At 41.2% G+C, this 21,534-nt stretch overlaps 1 protein-coding gene across 1 annotated transcript in view; it reads left to right on the forward strand.

Moving 5' to 3' along the window:
* The window catches only part of LOC124721296 (phosrestin-2-like), a 50,359-nt gene extending 36,585 nt beyond the window's left edge, over positions 1–13,774 (forward strand). Inside the window, exon 3 of the mRNA XM_047246203.1 lies at positions 13,538–13,774. Coding sequence (XP_047102159.1) covers positions 13,538–13,774 — 237 coding nt within the window. The remainder of the gene's footprint in view (positions 1–13,537) is intronic.
* The last annotated feature ends 7,760 nt before the right edge of the window (positions 13,775–21,534 follow it).

Genomic DNA, 21,534 nt, shown 5'->3' on the forward strand with positions numbered 1-21,534 from the left:
TGCCTGTGGTTTGGAACCCTCGCCATGTACATTATGTGATCAAAAATATCTGGACACCCCCAAAACTACACTTTTTCATATTAGGTGCACTGTGCTGCCACCTACTGCCAGGTACTCCATATCAGCGACCTCAGTAGTCATTAGAGAGCAGAATGGGGCGCTCCGCGGAACTCACGGACTTCGACCGTGGTCAAGTGATTGGGTGTCATTTGTGCCATACATCTGTACGCGAGATTTCCACACTCCTAAACATCTCTAGGTCCACTGTTTCCGATGTGATAGTCAAGTGGAAACATGAAGGGACACGTACAGCACAAAAGCGTCCAGGCCGACCTCGTCTGTTGACTAACAGAGACCACCGACAGTTGAAGAGGGTCGGAATGTGTAATAGGCAGACATCTATCCAGACCATCACACAGGAATTCCAAACTGCATCAGGATCCACTGCAAGTACTATAGCAGGTAGGACGGAGACGAGAAAACTTAGACTTCATGGTCGATTGACTGCTCATACGCCACACGTCACGGCGATAAATGCCAAACGACGTCTCGATTGGTGTAAAGTGCGTAAACATTGGACGATTGAACAGTGGAAAACGTTGTGTGGAGCGACGAATCACGGTACACAATGTGGCGATCCGATGGCAGGGTGTGGGTATGGCGAATGCCCAGTGAACGTCATCTGCCAGCGTGCGTAGTGCTAACAGTAAAATTCGGAGGCGGTGGTGTTATGGTGTGGTCGTGTTTTTCATGGAGGGGGATTGCACCCCTTATTGTTTTGCGTGGCACTATCACAGCAAAGGGCCTACATTGGTTTTTACACACCTTATTGCTTCCCACTGTTGAGGAGCAATTCAGGGATACCGACTGCATCTTTCTACACGATCGAGCACCTGTTCATAAAGCACGGCCTGTGGCGGAGTGGTTACACAACGGTTAACATCTCTATAATAGACTGGCCTGCACAGAGTCCTGACCTGGATCGTATAGAACAACGATGGGGTGTTTTGGAACGCCGACTTTGTGCCAGGCCTGACCGACCGACATCGATACCTCTCCTCAGTGTAGCACTCCGTGAAGTATGGGCTGTCACTCCCCAAGAAACCGTCAAGATTTTGATTGAACGTATGCCTGCGAGAGTGGAAGCTGTCATCAGGGCTAAAGGTGGGCCAACACCATACTGAATTCCAGCATTACCGATGGAGGGCGACACGATCTTTTAAGTCATTTTCAGTCAGGTGTCCGGATACTTTTGATCGCATAGTGTACAACGAACAATGTTGTGAGCAATACCACCAAACCCCTGGGCTACACTCGTTACACTTCGTCCTTTTTTCAGCTTCCCGATAGTTGTTCCCCGTGTGAAGTAATCCAAATGTTATCTCCGGGCCATATTGTAATGAAGAACACCACCACCGTAACTGGCTGCTGCCTGACACACTCCGTCTTTTCCCGTTTCTTCATCTGCCTCGTGCCGCGGGGCCTGCCACATTGGGCAAAATAGTCACGATGACCTCACGACCAGCTTTCTGTGCACGACTGGGAGACCTTCCGGCAACATACCCCCGCACTTTCATTTGTTTCCACCCAGTTGTTAATAGCTTAGTACGTCTCTGAGGGTGAATGGTCAGCGTACACGGTTGCCACGCGGAGGACCTGTGTTTGATTTCCGGTGCTGCCAAGGTCTTTCCCGTGGTTAGAGAACTGGCTCGGGGTGTACTCAGCCTTGTGATGCGAACTGAGGAACTACTTAACCGAATAGTAGTGGCTCCACGATTTGAAAAGTCGGCAAATCGGCCAGGATAGCGGTGTGCTGGCCACATGGGCCTCCTCACCGCATCTGCATGACGCCGTAGACATCCCCTGAGCTTTCACTGCTTGGATCAGTAGGTCGGTAGTATGCTACGCTTTTTGATCTATCGCGTCCTTAACTTTTACACAGCGGTGTCTCATACACCTTAACATGATGTACTGGGTGGAGCAGATAAAAGTGGCCCGGACGAGCAGATATGACTGGACGTGAATCTTTCCGTATAACCACACCCAGTGAAGCGCACACCACGTGTACGACAGCCACATGATCCACGCCGGTCAACACACTTTACAAGATTTACGCACACTTCACGCCTGACAAAGTTGTTAGCAGATGCCAGTCCGGTCGCGGCGCTAGCTAGCCACCCAGGTCACCTGATGTGTCATTGATTATTTTGAGCGGGAAGCCCTCAAGTCTAAGGTGTATCACAACAACCCTCCTTGTCCTAAAGAACGGCAGCAGAACATCTCGGATGAGGCTGCAACAATTCCAGCAGTCCAACTTCGATCAGCCTTCAGCAACTTTCCGAACAAGACCGAAAAGTACCAAGAGATAAATGGTGGTCACTTTCAACATTTGCTATAGTGAGGTTAGTATCGTATTTCTTTTCCTCTGCTGTGTTTCCTTGTATCCTGGAACTCTATTTTCCGTGGCACTTTTATTTTCCTCACCCTGTATTGAAACCTGCAGAGACTGAAATCATACAAACCACATCGGCAAAAGTGATGTACTGTAAATAACTTCAATGAAAATTTTTTATAGATTTATAACTTTAATTTAATCTAAAATTTCTTCAATCAGCAGTGGTATAAATCAGTCTGCACATTATGATTTTAGAAAGCCTCAGTTTCCTAATGCCAACATAATCTCTCACAGAAACGTTTGTAAATTGTTGATACTCCAAATATTATTTAAATAAATTCTATGCCAGCTCTTAGGGCAAAATACTCTAGACTGGAAACTAGCGGCCCTATCACCGCTGTTACCGCCGTACTTCCGTCTTCTGCCCTCGCTCTACTGCCATCTCATAGGCCACAACAAGTGATCCCCCACTAGCCTATTATGAAGGAGCTATTCGTTTAGACGGTTTCAAGCGCAACCGTTCTTCGATATCAAGCTACGAGGGCCTTTTCTCCCAACTTCCGATCGCTCGCGAAATTAAAGCCACAGTGAAAAGCCGATGAAGCCTTCCGCAAATGTGTGCGCTATGTCTCTACTCTGCGTCACGTCGCACTCTTCAGTTTCGAGTGCACATAAAGCACTCCGAGATGCTTAGGGGAGTAGAGTCTCTTGCCATATGTGAAGTGTGCTTCATCACCCATCATAAAGCCCGTACCTGGGTCCCTCTGATTTTCATATCTTTGCACACATGAAACACTGGCTATGACAGCGTTTTGGAACAGAAAACGAGCTGTAAAACAACGTAGGGAATTGGGAGAAAGCACGGGCAATTTCTTTCTATGGTGAGGGCATCGGAAAATTTGTACAACGCTAGGACAAAAGTCTAAGTCGGAGCGGCAACCACGTAGTGAAGTAGCTGGGAGATACAGCTTAATGTTTCAAACAAAAAAAAAAAACAAAAAATTTCACTCTGATTGCCATTTAATGACCAATGGGAGGTTGGAAAACCAAAAAATAATCTTCGTATGTCCTTACGCTGTAGCGTATTTTTCTAATCATCGACCGGCGGCGAGGTTTGATGCAGCTCGCCGCGCCTTCTTATCTTGCGTCATACTTCTCATCTCAGAGTAGCAACTAGAGCCAACGTCCTCGATCACTTGCTGCATATGTTCCAGGCTCCGACTTCTCCCACAGTTATCGCCCTCTAGGGCTCCCTGTTATTCCCAGATGTCTTAATACACGTCCAGTAATCGTGTCCCTTCGTGTAATCAATGTCGTCCACATATTCCTTTCCTCGTCCATCCTGTGGAGGGTTTTCAGTATTCTTGTCAGTCTATTTCATTTTCAGCATTCTACTGTAGCACCACATTTCAGACAATTCGATTCAGTCGTTTCTCGGTTTTTTCACAGTGCATAATTCACTTCCCTTCAATCATGTGTTCCAGACTTACATTCTCAGACATTTCTTCCTCAAGTTACCCTTGATACTGGTAGACCCCTTTTAACGAGAACTGTCCTTTTTGCCTGTACTTGTATGCTTCTTACATCATCCTTGCTTCGTCCAAAGTTGCAGAATTCTCCACTGCGTCTACTTCGTAGCTCCCAATTTTGATTTTAAATTTGTTTCTACCCTCATTTCTCGTTTCTGGTTTACTGTCAGTCCATATTTTGTATACACTGAATGTTTCATTCTATTTAAAATGTTTACTAATTCTTCATTTTCACAGTGGACAGCAGTGTGATCAGCATTTTTTATCACTGATATCCTTTCCCTGTGAGTTTTAATCCCACTATTGAACATTTCTTTTATTTCTATCACGGCGTTTTCGAGGTTCAGACAGAACAGCAGGAGAGAAAGTCTGCATTCTCGACTTACGCTTTTTGAAATACGAGCACTTCTCTCTTCGGTGTCCATTGTTATTGTTCCGTCTGTTTCTTGTACATACTGTGTATTATTCGTATTTCACTGCAATTTATACCAATTTTTCTGAGAATTTCTAAAATCTTGCATCATTCTAAGTTGTCGATCAGTTGTTCTGGGTCGACAAATACAATGAAAGAACGTTAATTACAGTTAAGTCTTGACACAGCTATCGAGAGCACCGTCAGGACTGACTGTCTGATCGCTTACCTCCCCAAACTCATCACCACTTAACAGATTATCAGTTTTCTTTTCCATTCTGTCCTTCACGATTTATGCAAAAAGATACTTTCATATACATAGTCATTACTATTATTATTATTATTATTCTTGATTGTTATAATTCTTTTTTGATTGTTATAATTATCATTGTACTACTTTTATAATCTGTATTTTTTTTCTTTAACATTAATACTGTATAACATGTTATATGTCCTTAATGTTCTGTAGAAACTGAAATTTGTTGAATCTGAGTATGCCTGGTTAGGTGTAAGAGAGGACCTGAAGGCCCTAATCTTGCCAGGTAAAATAAATGCATAAATAATAAATAAATAACTCAGTGTAAATGGACGAGAAGTTCTACAAACATGTTCTTGCAGAAGCAGGACTCAGGAATGGACAGAAAAAATTGGAAATTTGTAGTAAGGTCTCATGGGACCAAACTGCTGAGGTCATCGGTCCCTAAGCTTACACACTACTTAATCTAACTGAAACTAACGTACGCTAAGGACGACACACACACCTATGCCCGAGGGAGGACTCGAACCTTCGACGGGGGGAATGGAATGAAGCAACAGAGTTTCTGTTAGGTGAGTGTCGCCATGTCACTGACTGCGGGGCCCCTCCCGCCGGAGGTTCGAGTCCTCCCTCGGCCAAGGGTGTGTATGTTGTTCTCAGCATAAGTTAGTTTAAGTAGTGTGTAAGTGTAGGGACCGATGACTTAAACAGTTTGGTCCCTTACAAATTCACACACACACAATGAAGGTGAGATCTTCCCTGACGATGTACACTGCCAGACAAAAAAGAAAAGCACCCAGAAGGGGAGGAGGAAACTATATGAAACTTCACGGATTGATGGCGTGTGTGATGTTATTTCAGTGATTACAAGAGCTAGTCAGATTTGCAAAGAACTTTGTAGAATGAGTCAGCTTATCAGTATGATGTTGCACTCTCTGGCCTGGCTGATTCTGCGCCACAGAGCCGTCGTGTCCTCTTCTCTAGCAAGCTGGCTTACACGTCCTTCATGTCCTGGATATTGGCACTGGCACGTAGCTGAAGCCCGAGCTGGTCCCACACGTGTTCAATTGGGGACAGATCTGGGGAACTTGCAGCACCTCAAACTAACGTAGACTGTCGACAGAGACACGTGCCATGTGTCGATGAACACGTGTCGCGTGAGGGCGAACACATGATAAAGGAGGATGTCCGTGATTTACAGCTCTGCTGTTAGAGTTACCTTAATCACTACCAGCTGTGACGTGTAGTCATACCCTTTGGTTTCCCACACCGTGGAGCTAGGAATAACACTGCTGTGCTTCCCAAAACATTGTAAGAATAAGACGGCTTCCCATATCACCGCCGACGATGGTCATCTGGGGTAGTGCAAAAATGCGATTCATTGCCGAGTACTATGTGATCCTCTTCATCAGCAGTCCACTCTTCGTGGTCAAGGCACCACTAGAAACGAAACCGTTTGTGTTGTGGTGTTAACGGCAACCTACGTATGGGATGGTAATTCCCCAAGTCCGGCAGCTGCTAGTATCCGACCAATGGTGCGGGGTGATACAGAATGTTGCCAGGAATCCGTAACTTGTTGTGCGATGGTAGGCGCAGACGTGAAATGGTTAGAGTGTGGTTGGTACACAATACGGCGATCCTCCTTTGTGGCTGACAGTCGTCGTCGACCGAAACCCTTACGACGAGTATGTCTGTATTCACATCCACGTGTCCGAGATACCTGCATATTGCACGATCCTACCAGTCGGCCGAATGGAGACCCACAATGAGGGCCCTTTCGAGCTCTGTCTGGTGCTGATAACGCTGCGTTTCACGATTACTCAGCATCCCCGCTCCCTTCACATTGATCACTCAACATCTGACTCTGTTCTTGCCCCTTATATACCCTATCAATCTTGGTAACAGCGCTAAACACCAACAACAATCACGCACTCAAGTTGCCATACTACCTGTCACAAAGAATTGCGATTCTAAATTGGTTACAACCCGTCTATGATGTGTAAGTTACGTTGACTTCCGATCATCTCTTCTGCATGCTTCATTTTTCTGTTAGACAGTGTACGTGGCGTCAGTCTCCGTCGCTGAATGGTCACCATAGATGGCTTCCGTGCGGAGGACAGGAGTTCATTCTCCGTAATGCACCCAGCCTCGTGAAGCCAACTGATTAACTATTTAAATCAGAAGAACGGGCTCCGAGATCTGGGAAGTCGGTGAAACGTCCAGGAGAGCGGTGTGCTGACCACATGCCCCTTCGTGTAGCATCCACAAGACACCGCATGGCAGAGGATGACATGGCGACTCGTTGATATCATTTAGGCCTCCAAGCCCTGGACGAGGAACTCGCTTTTAGTGTACATAGCAGAGACAAGCCACAGTAATGTAGACTAACAGTAAATGCCGCAAATATTTATAAAACACTTGCAAGCACTTCCTTCCTTACTTAACGGGAGATTGCGGAGGCGTTAGCAAACTAAAGTCACTCTCTCTCTGATGCTATTCATCCCGAAGTTTTACACGAAATAGTGCCACCGGTTATTCACTTTCTTGCGCAACTATTCAATGATTCTCTAAGACTGGTAAGGGTTCCGTAACTTTATAAATCTTGAAAGCTAGTCATGAATAGGAACTCAGTAAGTGGGGGCCAAAAGGACAAGATTATTGTAAGGCCTGTAGGTCGATGGATGATACAGATGACCGCTTTCTGAATGACCGTTGTCACAGGTCTCCGTCAACATAGATAATGGCAGTTTGGTTTTAAGAAGTAGCTTTCCACTAATGATGGCGTAAAACAGGAACTCTGAGTAGTCAATAATAAGATCATCAAAAATACAGTAGCAATAATTATTGACACTGCAGATGCATTGGACAACCTACGGTGGCCTTCAGTGATTGCGCACTTTACAGACTTCCACATCCTCGACATTTTATTACATAACCTTCGAGATTGCTGTCGTAGAAGGATAGTAGAATGGCTAAAGTAGCCACATGTCTTTCCAATGGATACCCATAAGATTAATAATAACAGAAATTGCCACTTGCAGACTACCGCTGCTGGCGCTCTACGTCTACCGCATTTATGGACATCACAAGCTTCGTGGCCAGCGAGTTCCCAAACCAGCTCTTCTATGTTCGGTACGGGAATTTTTGCGATTGATATTCCAAACTGGTACATCTGTGTAAGGGGTATGATGGAAAACAACGTAGCTACATCTGAAAGCTGATTCTCTCTACAGCGCATAATACGTTTAAAGAAACCACAGTCACTGGTTAAAGTTAGGCGCACGACACCTCAAAGCTGGAAATCTACATTTGAGTCCAGGTTGGAATCTGTTACGAATGTACGTGACTTTCTATTACTTCTCGAAAGGAGAAATTAATGTTTTTAAGTCTGCAAAAAGAGGCCGCAATGTTCTGGAAAAAATCCAGAAATATTCATTTTCGTTTGCGATGCAATGGAATGACTTAGCATTGTGAAATATTATTGTACTGCTGTGCTAATATTAATTACACAATAAAACAAAAGATTAACTTCTTAAATGAACTCGAAGGAGTTTCCTAGCAGAAAGTTCTACAATCAGTCTTAAACTCCACTAATATGTTACTAACAAGACATTTAATATGCTATGGCATGTTTTTGAATTCACGTGTGTCCAGTAATTTGGCTACTTTATATACTACTGTTAGGTCCTTGCAGTCTTTGTAGAAGGTGATTTTGTTCCTAGTACCATATTCATATTTTGTACAAATTTCATTAGAAAAGAGAAATACTGTTAAGACCAAAATACGTCACTGAATATGAGTAACGTGAAACAGTTGCCAAAATTACAAGATTTTCAAGAGGTCTCCGCAGGATATTCTATGACACCAGATAAAATTCTTACGCCACGTTTATGTATTCTGAAAATACTGTCCCTACCAGATGATTTTCCTCAAAAAATGATTTATTGACTCATTATGAACTGTAAATATGTAAAGTAAACTAGTTTCTTCCGTTTTAAATCGCCTGCAGCAAAAATCACACATACTGCATATGTAGCTGAACTAAGACGCTCCACTAATTCTAGGACGTGGATTTTTATTTAAGGCTGTGGTCCGTCTGCATTCCAGAAAGCTTAACGCGTCTTATTCCTAATTTTTATTGTTTGAATCGATAGTTTTTATAGCATCAGACAGCCTGTGACGAGTACTGAACTTAATATATTGAGTCTTATCAAAATTTAACCATAATACGTTCACCTTATTGCAGTTATTCAATTAGTTGCCATTTAAGTAAGAAGGCTGCTACTACCTTTTATTTCTGTTCCTTGCACCTAAATTTTGCAAGAGAAGAGTAGAATAGAAGAGAAGCAAATAATGGAGGACGAGCTCATACATCCACAATCGATATTTTTAGACAAAGTTTATTTTTTATGACGTAATATTTCCGTTGTGCCTGTCGTTCAGAAACCTCACATGATTCTATCAAGAAACACTTCTTTCTTCCACATATTTCTGTACAATAATCTTAACGTTTCATTTAAGTCACGCAGGGCGCAATTATTACTTTCGTGTGATGGTATATAATCATTTCAGCTTTATTTTTTCGCAGTTTTGTAGGGTCATTTCTATTAACCACGTTTCTAATTCATTGCTTTAAGTTCATTGTCGCTTAAAGATGTGAATGACAAGAAATGTAGAGTAGTTACATCATCTTAGTAAGAGTACTTAAAAATAGTACCTCGAAGACGTTGCTTAGAGAAGTGATAGGTGTTCATTACTGACATTTTCCAAGTAGTAGTGCTTAATAATGATACAGGTCTGCTGCTCAAGTGATCAAAATGTGCGAGGTGGTGTTTTAAAAAAGAAATGCTATCTCATTCTGACACTTTCATTACTATAATATTGTAACCAAGACAACCATAGAACGTAAATAATGAAGATTCCTGCTATGTAAACTCACAATTTCCGAGGAATAACCAGTGTGTAATCTGTGTTGCAAAAATTCGAAAACCGACTGTATTTAATATTTGACACACTGCCAACAATTATTTTGAATAACTGGTAACACAAGGAGAACGAGATAGAAAATAAATGAAATTATCACTCAGTGGTACGATGCTATGTTTTGTTACATACTTAAAGAACAAACCCGAACTCCACCGACAAAATTTCGAAGTTTATTCAGACAAATTTTCTGAGTATTTTGGTACAAGGGACTCGTGGTTCAGACCAATTCAATCCCTTTTATCACCCTACTTATCTTTGTATATGCATTGCACTTAAAATATCTGGACAGCAGTGTATATATTGACGATATGCGTTGTGTTCTTGCAGGACAAACTTGTTCTGTTCTCTTTACTCTTCACCATCAAACTTGCACACAGTACTGCTCGGTTCTGTCTACCAGCAATACTCAGCAGTATGGAGTGGTTTACTCGACATTCACCTCTTGTTCGGGTTCACTGATTGCAGTAGCAGAGTGGTATAACGACGCAATACCGAGCTGTTACTGCGGCGATGGAAAACACATCACACTGCTTTTGCGTTTGAGAGTTGTATTACCCTGTGATTTGTTTGGTACATTTGGTGATTGCATATTGCCGGCGTTTTCACTGTATTGGAGGTATTACCATAGAATCAAAAGTGACTGGGATAACTAACCGAATAAATGATAATTAAATTACTTCTCTGTAACAACAGACCGGACACCACGAGTCCTTGGTACCAGATACTCACGAAATATCCCAGAATAAAGCCAGAATTTTGTCTGTGGAATTCATGTTCACTCTGTATATTTATTAGTTTATCTACGTATACGCGGTAATTTAAATCTACTAATGTATAGACAGAGTGCACGTGCTTCATTGTTGCTAGTGGAAAAGACCAATTTTTAAAAAAATATTGTCGTTGTCGTCGTCGTCTTCAGTCCGCAAAATGTTTCGATGCAGCTCTCCACGCTAGTCTATCTTGCGCAACCCTCTTTATCTCTGCATAATTAGTGTAACGTACATCCATTTCAATTCACTTTCTGTAGTCATACTTTTGTTCCACTCTCTAATTCTTACCGAACAAAATTTCCTCCGTTACCAAATTAATTATTCTTAGATGCCTGATGATGGTCCTATTAACTGGTCACTTCGTTTAATCAACTTTTCACATAATTTTTCTTTCCCCCTTATTCGATTCAGTACCTCCATATTCGTTATGATTTACCCATCTAATCTTCAGCATTTTTATGTAAGACCAAAATCTTCTATTCCCTTCTCGACTCAACTGGTTATTATCCAGGTTTCACTTACGTAGGCTACATGTATGTACTCGAGGCAAACACCTCCTAAAAATCTTCCTAACATTTACAATTCTATTCGACGTTAAAATCTTATTTTTCTTTCCCTTCTCAATTCTCCAAGTCTCTTCGACGTATACAGTCTTCTTTCACGATTCTAAAATCAAGAGTTAGCAATGATTAAATTGCTGTAGATGCAATGTGCTTATTAGGCGGATTCTCTTTTCCTTTCTTTCCTCCAGTTCACGTCCTCCTTGTGTTTTCCTGTGTATAATTTCTGATATTTAACTATACACTCTTTAAATCTTTTCATCATGTGTGGATCTAGTGGGCATAAGAAACACAACAGAAGAACGTTGTCTGCCAAAAAAGCGAAGCACTCAGAAGAGGAGGAAGAACGAAATGGAACTTCACAAGATGAGATGGTACGTAACGTTATTTCGGTGATTCCGGAATCACGTTAAATTTACAAAGAACTAGGCAGTAGAAAACTACTTATCGTTGTGTCGTTGCACCACATTTTGCCGGGATGCGCGTACCGTTTCAGTTGGAAAGAGTGCTATGAATCCGTCGTGTCGTCTACTAAGGCCAGAAACATGCAACTGTTGTAGCTGGTTCTCGATGTACTGGATACTGGCACTGAGACGTCCGGGCTGGTCCCGCATTGTTGTGTTGGGGACAGTCCTGAGGATATTGCTGGAAACGGGAGTACCTCGACAGCACGCAGAAAGGGATTTGCCGTGTGTGAACGAGCATTGTCCTGTTGAAATATGGCATCACGATACAGTCACACGAAACGTAACACACCAGAACACAGGATGTCCGTAACGTACCATTTTACAGTCAAAGTTCGCAGTCGTGACCCAATGGCTCCCAACACCGTGGCGCCAGGCGTATTGCGGGTTAGCTATCCTAAACATTAGAAGAATGGGACCTTTCGCCAGGTCGGGGCCAGATTCACCGACGTTGGCCATCCAGGGTAGTACAGACCTTTTATTGATTGCCGAATATAATGCGACACCATCCATCAGCTGTCCACGTTTCCGGGCACAACACCACTGAAAATGCAGCCACTTGTGTTGTGGCGTTACAAGCATGCAATGATAGTTTCCATGTCCGGCTTCTGCTACTCTGACACAGAACGCTGCAGCGAGTCCATTATCTTTCATGTAAATTGAAGGTGGATGTTGGAGAAAGGAAAGAAAAGGGAAGGAAGTAATGACATCAGCTACGTCAGGACTTTGTGCTGAATCAGTGGCGACGAGTGAAAATGTGTGGTGGACCGGGACTCGAATCCAGGATCTCCCACTTACAATGCATTTCCGTGAACCACTGCGTCACGCGGACACAGTTCTTATCACACATACGAGGAATATCTAGTCACGCTCCCCGGCCATCTCACACTCCCACCTAACGCCATCTATCAGCCACCCCGTTCATGTTCTCCGCGCTCGGTAATTTTAGATTCCCGCTGGAGATCGACCATTAATGTACATCCTCACTGAAGATTGAGGATTCATTGGTGTCTGTTCTTTCGGAGATGCGCATTTCTTTCGACTTCCAGTTGGAATCTAAAATTAGAGAGCACGGAGAACACGGACGGGAACTGCGGATATGTGGTACTAGGAAGGTGGGGGGTGAGTCGGTCGCGGAGCTTGCTCAGATAGTCCGTGTATTTGCAGCAAACATTGTGTCCGGGTGGCGCATTGGTTAACGCAATTGCCTAGTAAGCAGGAGACTTCAGGGTCGTGTCTCGGTCTGGCACACATTTTCACTCATTGCCGCTGGTTCCGCAGGAAGTTCCGATGCAGCTTAGATCATTAGTACCCTCCCTTTCCTTTCTTTTCGCCCGCATCCATATTCGGTTCACATAATATGTTTCACTGCTGTGGATTTCGCGTGGTGTCTGCTCTTTCGAACATCGTCGAATGAACAGACGCCCCACATTCGTATAATCCATTACTTCTGCTCGGAAGGCAGGAGTAAATGTGAAGCGTGTACAGTGTGTTTGGTGCACAACATACTGATCCTCCCTTTTGGTGGCCAGACGCGATCATCTGGAGATTTTGAGTACGAGTGTGCCTCCCTTGACGCTACCGTCTAGTCTAAAATCGGGCCTCTAATTCATCAGAATGTCCCAAAAAAGCGGATATTGCACGCTTCAACCAGCCAGCCAAATGGAGACCCACGACGAGACCGCTGTCCGGTGCCGATAACACTGTCTCACACGAGCAAGTGTCATCTCCGTGTCCTTCACAGCGATCACTCGGCATCTAATACTGTTCGCGCCCCGTATGTACCCTACCGAGTACGGTCACAACTCTTAATACCAACACACTAATGCGTGTTGGTGGATGTTCTACCTAACACAGAGAATTGCAGCTCCATCATTTACATACCTGCCTGAGGTGTGCGCGTGTCTGGAGTTACATAGACATCCGACCGTGTCTTCTGGATGACTCACTTTTTCTGCCAGGCAGTGTATTACCGAAGCAAAAGGAAGGAAAAACTCTCAGGGCTGTTTTAGTGGCACGGCAGTCCCAATTTATACTTAAAAATAAAAAAAAGAGTAACCTGAGGATAGGTAGTAACGGCGCTATGCTGTTTGCACCAGGTTTCATTGTTGCACACTGTTCGGACTGTACCCGAAACGAATGTGATTCGGACTTTATTGAAACAGGTGAAACTTCTGCTGGGCGCCATGGGCGGAGAGCTGGCGCTGAAGCTGCCGTTTATGCTGGTGCATCCGTCGAGCGAGTCGCGGGCCGCAGCCGCGGGCGCTGTGGCAGCCGCAGCCGCGGCAGCTGGCTCCAGCGGGGAGGTGGAGGAGGAGCAGCCGGCGGGGGCGGAGGGGGGCGCCAGCAGCAGCAAGCGCGACGAGGACCTGATCGAGCATTGCGGCGCCGACCCGCCCTGAGGCTCGGAGCTGCGGCCGGCGTCCGGCGGCGGCGCCAGCGGCGGCGGCAGCGCCAGCGAGCAGCGCGTCTCGCTGCACTCCATCCTCTGCTGCTTCAACGGGCACTGCGTCACCACGCACTGACCGCCACACCCTGCCCACTCGGACTCACATTTCTCTTCGTCCTTACTACTGCTCTCTCTCTTGTAATACGACAAACGGAATCTTTACATTCCACGAACTCTGTATCTGTTATTAGACGTCGTCAGACACTCTCGCTTCACATATACATAAACTGAAGAAAAAGAAACATTATAAAATATTAGACACGTTCGATGTTGTGTCACTTTCTGTGTGTGTAACCTCGTTTCCCAACTGCTCAAAAGCGAATAAAAAAATCTCCGCGTGCAAGTAGAAAGTTAGCTGCCCCCACTAAATAGAGATTTTAGAATACTTTGACACTTTTAGAGACTACCTGCTTTCGTCTATATTATCTCAAAGCGTGCGAATTAAAAATTTGAAGTTATGCTTCCAGTGGCCTACGAAATTACTTTTGCGTAAAAACCTGTTCTATCGTAGCTATTTTTTTCCGCGGTAACAGAATCGTACAGGCCAGTCGGTCTCGAAAATTCCGTAAACAGGACCGGCTTCGACTTATCCTCGTAGTCGACCTGTGTAGTGTACGATTGTCAGTAGGATGAAAAAGTTATCCTAAGTTATTGACGCAGAAAACTATTTTATTTGTGTGTATGAAACAGAAAAAACGTGAGTGTAGGATCGGATTTGATCGAGCTAACGCAGAATTGCTGCCGAAAATCTAGGTCGCTCCGTATCGTATTAAAACTGGTGATACTCTCAGGTACATATTTTGGTTTAAGTCGGTGAATATATTGGCTTAAACCTTTATCATCCCTGACGTGCAACATTTTCTCTGTATGCTATTATTCCTTATTGTCCGTGTTCAATTAAGGGGCTGCCCTCTTTGATGGCATGAAAAGTAGGTGATTTTCGTGATTTTTTTCGAGTAAAATAAAAAGGAAGACCCAATTTGATGATATAGCTTTATGGCTTACAATTTTGTCTCTGAGCAGTCTTTTTTTTTCTCGAGATCGGGCGCTCTACGTAACAAGGTGTAAGGACCCCTTGTAGCCGGACCACTGATCATCAGCAAGCATTCGTGATGTGTTCAAACAAACGTCATTTTCTTCGCCCACAAAATAGAGATAAAAGCGTGCATTGCTAATAGACTTTTGAAGATATCGCGAAACGGCTATGTATGCTGACAGACAATTCAATTTAGAATGCGTGCATGAAATTCCGATCAAAATGTTATGTACCGTTCTCAAGTTACGTTTCCTGCCAATTTGAAACATACGGTTTTGAGAAAAACTCGTTTGAAGTTTTGGGTTGTATGTTTTTTTAGTGAAGTTAAGCATATCGCTAGTCAGCGACCCCTGCAACATACAGCAGTTCTTACAGATACAAAAGGAGGTCCCCTTGCGCCATCTTCATGACCGTGGTATTCCTGCGAGCTTCTTTTTGCAGCTTCTTTCACCCGCTGTTCTGGTCACTCGATACTCTTTTCCTCCACTTTTGTGAGGAAATTGTAACAGGTCGGTCCGATCTCACGTTCGAGCACATTCGTAACTTCCGTAATGCCTGTTACGATTACTATTTTACCACTGTGAGTAGTTTTCGGAGACATTTTTTCACAAATCGCCTTCTAATTCGATATCGGAATTTCCGATGGTCTTGGGATGAACACTACAATATAGTAGACATCCCAGAGAACATTTTAAGTTAATAAAATAGATTTTTTGAAAGTTTCAAAGCGGTCTACTCCTTAATGGCAAGTACTGGGGAAGAAAACCACAAGTTTTCACACAATTAGTTATACTAAAGCTACATTTCCTTGGTGCCCATAAAACATCACGTTTTCCCTTTCAAAGCATTATTACTTTTATAATGTGAATCAGTCCTACAGCTAACATATCATTCAGAAAACTGTTTTCCACTTTTCTACACAGTCAACAAACATAATATATCTTTGTGTGGTAAAAAACAAATTTTCCGATGCCTGAATGATTAACTTACTGAAGTGACTCATTAAATGCCTGTTTTCTTTAATGAATTGGTAGTTCTGGCACACAAGAAGAGATAATGATTAGTGATTTACAATGTACTACAAGACTGAAAATTTAATCAGTTTCTACTGAAAAGTTTATTGTGTCTCGTGACTGATGCTATAGATCTTGCTCAATATGTGCAACATGTCAGTTAAATATTTTGATGACTTTTCCATCTCAGAAAGAACCATCATCAGCCAACAAATAAGTCTCCTCGTTTGCCAGGTATCTCAGGACATTCATTATTCAGTGATAACTTTTTCACAAATTGTATGAATATATTTCACTCAGTAGGTGAATAGCGTTGTTCGCAGGCTGAAACAGCATAAACTCTACATACTCTGCCTTCACTGGCGCACCAAATGTTGTTAGATGATGGAGCAGTGCCACTCGTCATTGCACTTCCACCGCCTCTCAGAACGTGTTAAATGACGCGGTTGCTAATTTTTATCGTATGCAGATGGCTTTGCTCATCATTTACCTCAAAAAGCTTTCTGTGGGAACCTTCCTAAAATGTTCAATAACAGATATTTGTCTATATTCAATGAGGAAGTAGTATGTTTCATTGTTTTGCATAGTTTCCTTATAAGCTTTGAATTGCAAGGAAGCTTATCTAGTGTTAAAAGCATAGCATTCGCAAAGCTACTTGTATATTTTGCCTGCTAAATGAGTGTCATGATTAGAGAGAATGCTTTTGCATTGGAAGGTATAGGTTATGTAGAGCACAGATATATCTGAAACATTCATATTGACTTAGCAGCAATTTATTCTGATTGCTGCAAGAGCTTTTTTAACACTATCGTTCCCTCGTCCAAGAGCGATTTCAAAAAAATTCAAAAACCATTTTTAAGCTGATATGTGGTGTGTTGCAAATAGCTTGCTGCATTCGAAGCACAAACTAAATGAAATGGAGAGAACTTAACATCTGCTATTTGAGAATTATGTCAGTAGAAACCATGACACCGAAAACTTTATTAATTTAAGGTAGTAGAATGGCATGGTTTACTCCAGTTCTATACAGTGTCCCAAGAGGAATGATCAGTATTGAGGGATGTGACCGGAACACCCACCTGAAGCAAAAAATACTTTCATATGGAGATATGCCCTGTTCCGAATGGTTTCTGATATATAACACATGTAATGTACATTATTATTGATTTTCTGTATTATTCAGTACACTGACAGATTTACACATATAGAACAGTTTGTAAACATTACAACATGCGTTTTACGAAGAATCAATTGAAAAATTCGTGTTTTTAACATATTGATATCTAATTATTTTCATAAACTTCACATTACAGCTGTTGTTCAATTCACAATAAATGATCGAATATCCCACCATGAACATCAATGCATTTATGCACTCTTTGGAGAACATGACATGTTTCTTTTCTGAGTGTCTCTACATATTCCCTGATGAGGGCAGCAGCATTCATGATGTGACAAAGTCCAAAAACAAATGTACATAAAACGTGTTCTATCTAACCATTCAGAATAGGGCAAAAGACCATATGAAGTTTTTTACTTCAATTCAGTGTTCCTGTCGTGTCCCTGAGTATTGAACACTCCTCCTGGGACACCTTGTACACCTTGAAAATAAACACTGTCCACATGTTTGATTCTGCAACACTATGTTGGAAACTAAATTCTGAGATGATATACCTTTTCACATATATGCTTTGATGGTTGCTATTTGTCCATTCATCTAAATTGTTCATTGTCTTATTATCATACAATAAGCGCCCTATAATAAAAATAATGTAACTCATCTTTAACTCTCCTCTGTTGTTTACATCATTTAGAAACACTTTGTGCAGATTTTCAGCAAAATAAATGTTGCTACTAGTTTATCCAAAGGTAATTATTATTTAAACTTTTGTAGTATTTTTCACCATAATTTTTTTGTTTAACCAACAAACTACTGTACAGTTTCAGCTAGCCTCATAAGTATTTAGGGCCACAGTAATCTTCTTCTTTGAATAGTCAATAAAATTTTCATTTGATGTATTAAAACTTCAATTTCCTTTTGTTAGTTATGTAGATGATTTTACAATGATTACAGTTAGACATGACTGTGAATTGCTTAATATATCCAGCAATGAATTAAGTATGACTATGCCTGTCCAAACTGTAAAAAACATGCAAGTCAGTGAAGCAACTTGCTTCGAAAAAAGGTAGCTGGGTGGTTTGAACACATCATTTATTTGAAGTGCCTAATTTAATCTCAGAACATTGATCAGTTTATGTTTTTATTGCCCTTGAAAACCTAGGAACTATCCAAAGAGAATGAATTACCAAAGCTACTATATATCAGTAATGAAACTGTGCCATAATTGTGACACTTGTGTTTCACATGTGACATTGTGGTATATTACTGCACTTTAAAATCAAGAGATAATGAAATACTTTTATAGTTACTTTATTACATTAAATGGAACTTCCTTTCGTATGCTCAGTAACATATCAGTATGCAGTGTTTGACTGCTTTCAATGTTAGAATTTGTAATTCACTAAAAAAACTGAATGTACAGTACTATGATAGGCATTATTGTTTGACAGTGGTATTAAAAGTTGTGTATCAAATGTAAGTATTTCCTCTTGCTATATGAGTGTTTTTTCCTGTGCCAAGTGTCAGTCAATTCAATTACTTGTCACCATACTACAGGAGTGTACTATAAAGTGTTAGAAACATAATGGCACTTGTTTACAGATTCTTATAGTGACCAATAATTATTAAACTGTGAATGTTTTTATCTGTTTATTTAAATAATTTAGATCTCTGTCAAAAAAATTATATATTTCTGCTGAAAGAACTAACATGCAAATATACAAATATATATATATACATACATATATAAATATATATTATATATCTTGTTTGTAGATCATGTTGCTATAATGCAAGATAGGCTATATTTAATGGAGGCACATGTGTATACCTAGTATTAAGTAAATAAAAGATTAATAAAATGAATTATGTTACCATAAAAATCCTGACTCACAATCAGTGGATTACCATTGTTACCCATAAATAGCAGCATCTTACAGAGAACATGTATTTATGTGTTTTTCTATAGTGCAGGAACAATTGTTTTCTGAATCTGATGTCTTCAGGCCTACATCCTCTCATACTGAACTGGGCGGGTTATGTGGTTAGTTGACCCACTTGCTACATTATATCAGTGCTACAGCACTAAAAAAATGAAGAAATAAAACCTAAGACAATGACAAACATGTGGAAGGATTGTACTAATAGAAAATACAACCAACTGTTATTTGCATTTGGATAATACTGGAGTCAAACAACAGCTCTTATCTTCATTGTGAAAACTTTTAATTTTCAATTACGAATTTTTGTGAGAGTTGCAAGGTGGAGCATACCAAAATACACGTACACTTTCATTCCACCTGTATCAACTTATGAAGCAATTTTAGTTACATAAATTATTAAACATTCATACAAATGTGGATTAATATTGTAAGTTAAATATTGCTTAATTATCTCATTACAAAAAACTTTCATTTGCATCCAAGAAGTCAGAATAAGAGAACCCATTTAAATAATAGTAGTACTTCCTATGAAATTTTCTTGGATGGCTTCATTCTGAAAGTTGTTTTCTGGCACATGCATTTAGTCCAGACAATTTCAGTAATTTTGCTAGTGGCATCTCTAAGGAGACTTGGCTCATCTTCAGCTCTGAATTCTAATTTCACAAACGTATGGTCCATTTCCGCTGCTGTGTAAACAAGTTCATAAGGACTGTAAAGATTCTTGTGACATTTGACGTTCTCCAACAGCACTGCTTTCGTATAACAGCCAAATACTGAAATATTTTCTGCAAAATGTCTTCTGTTCATGTGTTTGATTTGAGAATTTTATTATTTCATTTTGAATGATAACTGAGACTACCTACATCAAGGACACAACTCTCGTAAAACCTATGTAATATATCCAGACACTAGTATTCATGGACAAAAAATATAGTATGAAAGCTGGTACGTTTGCTAAATGGAAATATTAACATCGTACTTTTGTTGAAGTAAAATCTCAATGATTTTACATAACATACAAGAAATTTTTTTCCTACACCAGTAAATGCACTCAAACTTCCATTTTCTTTCAGTCCATCCAAATGCATTTTCATACATGGTTCTTTTTGAGGCAAATCTCATGAAGATAAATAACTGGTCAAAAATAATTTTGTTTCTTATGTGTAGGACTGAAGACCACAACAACAACAACATGTGTATTTATCCCAGAGAAGTTGATGAACTTGCTGTGTTACCAAAAATTGCCTCAGAATGCATTTTCCTTTACTAAATGCCTTATATTTGGATCTCAAAAGCTTTGTAATTTTAAAAAAGGGTGTTGGGTCACTGTGAATCCAGTTTGTTGCTCAAAAAATTTACCAGTTTTTAATAGTTCAGCTGTAGAATTTGAAAAGTGTACCTACTGGCAATCACACAAATCAGTAACCACTCAAACTCCTTTCGCATATTTAATTGGAGACTTAAACTTTCTTCAGCATAGAACTCCCTCCCCTATGCCTCTACACATATTCACCGAACTGTTGAAAGTGAAACACCTTATGCTTTGCTCTAATAGTGTATAACACTGAGAGGATTTCGTCTCTTCTCATATTATCTTTAAAGCCGCAAAGATATTCGCATTCTTCATACACGTGAATTAAAATATTTGTTCTACATTTTTTTTAAAAGTAAATGCAAATCAAAGATCTCTAGGCAGATTAGCAATACTCACATACAGGAAAACATAACCGACTGATGGGTAACAAAGCATTGACGCCATACTGGAAGGAATGCTAATAAAATTCCGTTTTCCTGCATAAACCATATTAGCGAAAAGGATTTTTGCTATTACTTAACGCGTAGTTCTTAAATGAGTTTGTGAGACCCAGGTAGTGCTCTGTCTTGATATACTTGGGTCTTCAGAACTGTCAGCTGTTGTGCAAGGTGGCGAAATCTGAGGGTGTGCAGAAAAACCTCCTGAACACTGCAGCAATATTCATTAAAAAGCTGTTAACTGACGTATTTCTTGGTTTCTCAATAAGTTTCCACTTCATATCATACCAAAATCTATCAATGAAGAGACATCCATATGAGAAATGTAACAAATTCTGTGATTAGTATGAGAAATTATGGTTGCTGGTACTGCGAACGGCTGAAAGCAAGGGGAAAATACAGCCGTCATTTGTCCCGAGGGCATGCGGCTTTACTGTATGGTTAAATGATGATAGCGTCCTCTTGCGTAAAATACTCCGGAGGTAAAATGTCCCCCATTCGGATCTCCGGGTGGGGACTACTAAAGAGGACGTCGTTATCAGGAGAAAGAAAACTGGCGTTCTACGGATCGGAGCGTGGAATGTCAGATGCCTTAATCGGGCAGGTAGGTTAGAAAATTTAAAAAGGGAAATGGATAGGCTAAAGTTAGATATAGTGGGAATTAGCGAAGTTCGGTGGCAGAAGGAACAAGACTTTTGGTCAGGTGAATACAGGGTTATAAATACAAAATCAAATAGGGGTAATGCAGGAGTAGGTTTAATAATGAATAAAGAAACAGGAGTGCGGGTAAGCTACTACAAACAGCACAGTGAACGCCTTAGTGTGGCCAAGATAGACACGAAGCCCACG

Source organism: Schistocerca piceifrons, chromosome X, assembly GCF_021461385.2.
Source record: "Schistocerca piceifrons isolate TAMUIC-IGC-003096 chromosome X, iqSchPice1.1, whole genome shotgun sequence".
Lineage (NCBI taxonomy): Eukaryota > Metazoa > Arthropoda > Insecta > Orthoptera > Acrididae > Schistocerca > Schistocerca piceifrons.